This window comes from Diachasma alloeum, unplaced genomic scaffold (genome assembly GCF_001412515.2).
Source record: "Diachasma alloeum isolate Michigan unplaced genomic scaffold, Dall2.0 Dall_scaffold_00201, whole genome shotgun sequence".
In the NCBI taxonomy this organism is placed as follows: Eukaryota; Metazoa; Arthropoda; class Insecta; order Hymenoptera; family Braconidae; genus Diachasma; species Diachasma alloeum.
Window position 1 is genome coordinate 1,834,192 of NW_021680366.1, and position 6,271 is coordinate 1,840,462.

At 38.7% G+C, this 6,271-nt stretch overlaps 1 protein-coding gene across 1 annotated transcript; it reads left to right on the forward strand.

Annotated features, from left to right (window-relative positions):
- The first annotated feature begins 222 nt into the window (after positions 1-222).
- On the forward strand, positions 223-2,124 carry LOC114841067. The gene has a single exon (XM_029125934.1). The coding sequence runs from the start codon at positions 223-225 to the stop codon at positions 2,122-2,124; it is 1,902 nt and encodes a 633-aa protein (XP_028981767.1).
- The last annotated feature ends 4,147 nt before the right edge of the window (positions 2,125-6,271 follow it).

The following is a 6,271-nucleotide window of genomic DNA, read 5'->3' on the forward strand; positions in this document are numbered from 1 at the left end:
ATCGAAGGAATGTAAAAGCCCACTAGCAGCATCGTAAAATATTCAATTAGTCGTAACACAGCACTCTCTCCAAGTGGAAACTTTTCGCAATATTCAACTCAAAGATATCACCCAGTGCAATTTGTGAGTCGTGTCGGAGCACATCTGCAGCAGCTATCGGCACCCTGTTCCACAGCATTACCTCGAAGCACAGGAATTTCTGAGAGCAAGCATCGGTTGATCATGTTCAACCGAAAGATTTCACTCGTCATCTTCGTGATTACAATTCTGTCCGATGATCTTCAAGGTCGTCCAGAAGGTGACTGGTTCGAAAGTGTGAAGACACGTCTATCTAATCCTCATCAGGTATATTCCGCAATGATTATCCGGGATAATAATACAGACGATTTCGATGTACTGAGGGACGAATTGTTTGGAAAAATCATAGAGTCCATGCCAAGTGAAATATTCTCAAATCTCGATGGTGTCCACAATTCGAACAATTGGTATCGCAATGTTTCTTCGAGAATGGCCTCCTCCCTGCTCTTTGTATATTATCATAGATACTCTGGAGACAATACTCGAGTTCATGAAGTGATTAATACTATGCGCGGATTATCAAAATTGTCTGCCAAGTGTTACTTTCTCATCGTACTAAGAACATCATCAGTTTCGAAGGAAGGAGTAGAAGACATGCTGCGGCATTCGTGGAACAACACAATGCTGAATATTCTGATTTGCGAGATTCGTCGAGATGAAAATAGCAGTGTGACTAACTGGAAAGTTCCCAACGATGAGTCTAATCGAGTGATCATTCACCTGTACAACCCTTTCCTCGACAAATTTTATCACAAGAAATTTTTTCCCAAACTTGAGCTATTTCCAGATTTCGCAAGTAATATGTATGGAAAGAAACTGAATGTTTTGATTGTCCAGCAGGTGCCACTTACCTTTGTCAAATGGGACAAAAATAATGAAATGACGGAAATGTCTGGAGCAAATATTGCTCTGATGCAGACGCTTGCTGGAGCGATGAATTTCACGCCCGTCATTCTGCCAAAGTGGAACGGTACTGGATTTTCAGTGAAGACCCGCACGTTTGATGCATGGAAATTCTTTAAAACGACAAATACGGACATAACTGCTAATCTAGAACCTCATTTCACGGAGCATATCTCAGAGGAATCCCTGAGATTTCGACCTATCATGGCTCAAGAGGTAGGTGTGCTAATGCCAGTGGAATATGCAATCGACAAAAAGTATCAAGATAATGCTGTTGAGAGCAGCATAATCACATTAATCATAATGATGATATTTTGGTTCGTAGGGATTCTTCTGAGACTTGACAAGAAGATATGGAACTTTTCCATTATTATTTGCCTGTTGTTCTCATTCTCAGTACCTCGACAGCCGTCCAAAGCCTACGAAAGGATCCTATTTCTCTCGTTATCCATGCTAGGTTTCATGTACTCGAATCAGATTTACGCTTCATTAACAAACGTCGCTGTTCTCTCTCTTGAAGAAAGAGAGTTTGTGACATTTGAAGAAATCGATGCATCAGGCTTAATTCCCATTGTTCCAATTGCACACTTCGAAAGAGTGTTCCGGAATGCAGTTGGAGCTGAGCTGAATTTAAAAAAGAAAAGCCAAATAATTGTTAATATTAGAGATTGTCCGAAAATGGCAATGGTGTATCGCAATGTTTGCTGCATCATGTACAATACCGAGGGGGAGTATTACAGACGTCTGAGTCGACAAGATAATGGTCAATATCGATTGAAATTTGCTAAACCAATTTTGCGGTCTGATAATGGAGCCTTTGGAGTTCGCGACACTTCCCCCTACAAGACGAAAATCAATTATTTAATTCAGAGATGTTTTGAAGCAGGCCTTATCAGCAAATGGTATCTGGAAGCAATCAGCCCGTCAAGGAGCGGAAATATCTTGAATGACGACAAACCTAGTCGTGGTGAGAGATCAGCAACTTTTAGGCGGCAATTGATGGTGGTCATCGTATTTGGCCATTCACTTGCTACTCTTGTGTTTTTCGGGGAATTACTTGTCCATCGCTTGAGGATTAGTCACAGTAATATCGACAAGAGCAGGCTCAATCTACGGAAATTATGGAAAATGAAAACAAAGTAATGACAGTGACAGTGAATTTTTGAAATTTGAAACTTTTAAATGAGTTTTCCATACAGGTCAATGTGTTTCATTATTATTTTTTTTCATTCTATTTCTGTTTTTTTTTTCATTAAGAAAATCAAACAAAAAACTTGGCAAATTTGAGCCGAGGAAATTCAACGGAAATTATCTCAATAGAATAAGTTGCATAGGTAAATCTACTTCTAATGGATGAGCGAAAGCAATTAGTCGGGAAGTTATTGGTTCGACCCGTCATGGGGAGCGAGCGAAGCGAGCGACCAACAAACAAAGCTTTTGATCTAGGTATTACACTGTTAAAAAATTTTCCGGTAAGTCTTAGAAATTTTTAAGGAATAATATTTCCACTAAAATTTCAAGGAATAGTGTCATTGAAAATTCATAATTTCACGGAAACAGCCGAGGGAACTGTAAATTTCAGTTTAATTCTCCAGGGAAAATGAATGAAAAATCAGAAAAATTCAGAGAAATCTTTCCTAGAATTCAAGATTTCTCTGAATTTTCAGGGAATTCCTTTAAAAATTCCGGCAATTTCAAGAATTTTAAACAAAGTCCTTCAAAATTGAAGGGAATTTGATAGTTAATACTCATTTTTAGTTGAAAATTCATGTAAATGGTGCAATTTCCGTCTTCCTGCCGCTAAAAAATGGGATTTCACTGGAATTTTTTGAGAAACTTGGAATTCCATTGACTTTTTTCTCTTAAAAAAAATTGAACGTCTTTTTCCGGAAAATTCAGCCAAATATTTTCAACAGTGAAGAGATAATAAGAAGGGAGAAGGAAACTGATATTAATAATCAGCACTAAAATTCCATTCATTTCAATTTGAGTGTTGTGCACCATATGTTTGTCTTTAATGACCGATTTATTATTGTAAATAATTGACATACGCGTTTAAATGAAGAATAAAAATTCAATTATCAGAAGTCGATGCTAATTACTCTCGCAAACGAAACCTGTCTTCTATCCTCCATGATCATCTCAAAGAATTGAAAATGCTCAATGATATTCATACGTCAAGACAACGTCTGAGGAATCCCGCCAAGAAACACCGGAAAACGAATGCTAATCAATTTACTGTCACAAGCAAATGCACGTGACTTCCAATCGCGATGTTATCTCATTCCACCAAGGAATCGAGTGAGAGAGTCTCATTCCAAGTTTCACCTCGATATTTCCATCCCTTCCGTCAGAAATCAATGATCAATGTCACGTTCCGAGGGCCTCCCATCGATCGATACGTCATTAAAACGAAAGGTAATGCGTGAAATTGGAACGAAAGTGCTTAAAAGTGCACCTCGAGCCTGTATGGCGTTAATTAATCAATGCTCGAGGCATTAAATAATGACTAATGGCAGACAGCATCAGCAAGTACGTGGCCTTGAATAACGTTCAATGGAGCATACATTGATTACACGGGTGACGGAGTTGTTATCGAATTGGATCACATAAATTTTTTCTCACCTCTCCCTTCCAACTCATGAGGATTTTTTCATCCTGACAGAGACTCACACACGCGATTGTTGAAATTTCCCGTTGTACAATCTCCTCTACACCCACGAGGCAAAACCCCTGACCCAGATTCACGCGTTTCCATTCCTTTTTGATAACATTTCGATGGAAAATTCTGACACTGCGATAATCTCAGGTAATTGAGTTGAACGACCATTCTGTTACGACTCGTGGATTTTTTCATATGGAACAGGCTGAGAATGTGGCGGGAGAGTGGTGATATTGATGTAAAATAATCACTGGTGGAGGCCATGAATACAGAATGCGGGAATATCGAATCTCGATTATCGGGGTGTTATGGAGTTTGCATTCGGAAGTAGGAGGTCTTTTGAGGTGTTCTGAGGTATGGTGGTGGGGGAAGCCGTGCGATAATGTACTCAGAGAGAATATAAACCTAAAAATTACTATGTGTACGTAGTAATCCAGCGTTATGCCGGGAAAACTTTGAAATTTGATTTATTTTGAAGGAATTTTTGCGAGGTGCAAGTTTCATTTTACGATTTAACATATGCGGAGAGAAAAGTTGTTTTTCATATTAAATTTTACTGGGCGAAGGGTAATCGGGGAGTGAAATGTAATTCAATGGGAAAATACCTGTTTGAGACAGTTCAATTTAAAATCATCGTCATAGAAATTTCATTCGGAAGCGAATGCTACTTCAGGAAGAATATATTGACAATATTGTGACGAAAGGAATTTCCCACTCTTTTTTTTATTTGTTCTCAACATTACTATGTTAAATAGTAATTTTCTGAGTGCGGCTGGTATAGTGGAGAAAATTATTTGGTGAATTTCACCAACTAGTTGGTGAAAAAATATAACGTTTTTGCGTTTTGTCATTATTTAATGACTGACGAAATTTTAAGGTGGTGCGAACATTTTCCTGCGTTTTCTCTAAACTTTTAAAAAGAATCACAAAACTGTAGAAAAAACGCATGAAAATTATCGCACCACTACGCAACTTCGTGAGCCATTAAAGAATGACAAACCACAAAATCGTTATATTTTTTCACGTCACTCCCATCGATAATTTGCCAGAAAAATGAAAACAACGTCAATTTTGGCTAAAAGGGTGTCGAACATCCTTAAATTTCAGCAACTAGGGTAAGCTACCCAGTCGATCGACACTGCCCTGTAAATGGACCGGTTACGTCTGGATACGAAATTACGCAAAAAAATGCTGAAAAGTTGCTTTGAATGTTCACTAACTGTTGTGATTCTCAACCCACGAATAGCGATTTTTTTCGACCAATTTTGTTTTCAACTGCTAAAAAATAAACGTTCATCTACTGGGCAGTGTATTAATTCATTTTTTCAACAACTAGTTGATGAAATTCACCGAATAATTTTCTCCACGTACACTGATAGAAGGATTTAGTTGCTATTAACGAGAATTAGCAATTCGTTAACGATTAACGAATGGTGTTAATAGTTACGAAGCCACGTTCACAGCAACCAAATCCTTCCATCTCTCCCATCGACCCTGCATTCAATTTATCATATTAGATATTACCATGATCCCACATTAAAAAATAATTTCCAACTCTTTCGTTGTAACACGGGCTGAATGGAAATCTCCATTCAGCGCGGGGAATCCCTGTCCATTGAGTACGAATTTTTATACAACAATGTTGCGGGTAATTACGGTAATTGGTCATTACTGCGGCGAGTGCTGCAGGTAATGTATGTTGACTGGATAATTATAGAGGCAACTTCACAGTGCGCGTAATTGGATGTTGATAAAATGCCTCCGGGGAGGTGGAAAACGAGTAGTTTAAAAGCATCCAAATATCGCACGTGATGTAGATTAGTCGCTCCATTCAAATCTCGATCAGTATGACATCGATCATTTTCGGTTATACCACGGTTTTTGGTAAGCAGTGAACAAAAGTTTCTCGTCGAATTTTAACCTCACAGAATAGAAGGAGCATCGAAATGCAGTGATGACATTTGCGAAAAGCGAGTGAGAAATGAATGTCAAATCCCAGCTTCTGCTGACCGAGATTTGAATGGATTGAGTAATCCATCGAATACCTCTCGTGCTTGAAAATCAATCGGGTATTTCTCTCGAGTTGACCTGCTGTGCAACACGTGCAATTGAAAACGTGCGTCTGATGCCGTCAAAATTCACGCACAGTCCGGAGCATCGAATCCACCCGAGTCGAATATCTGGACCTTATTCCCCCCTATTACCTCCTTGAGATATTTTTTCCTCCTTTCTTCATCCTATACATCCTGAATAACTCCTCATATGATCCTGCCTCATCCTCAAGGCGTAAAAACCCTTCTCAACTGATACTTTTTTCCCCCTTCTCCTCCTGTCGAATGAAAAGGAATCATAAATCCCCTGAATTAACCCTGATAGCCAGGATGATTGAGTAGCTCACTATTTTGTTCATTTCTGTTTGCGGTGAAAATTACTGAAATTCCCACCTTTATTTTTGACTGTCGTTTCTGACCGTTATTTTTGACCCTTATATATGACCCTTGAGTATGACCTTAATTTTCACCCGTACTTCTCATGTTAATAATTGAAAATAATAAAAAAATACCTCGAAAGGGTTTGTAGGTTCTTTCCAGGAGGGATGGAGTGGAAAACATTTTAGGGGGTGCGTAA

Bases quoted from the DNA above. Each gene is read 5' to 3' on its own strand.
- LOC114841067 (XM_029125934.1), top strand. From the start codon at position 223: ATGTTCAACCGAAAGATTTCACTCGTCATCTTCGTGATTACAATTCTG.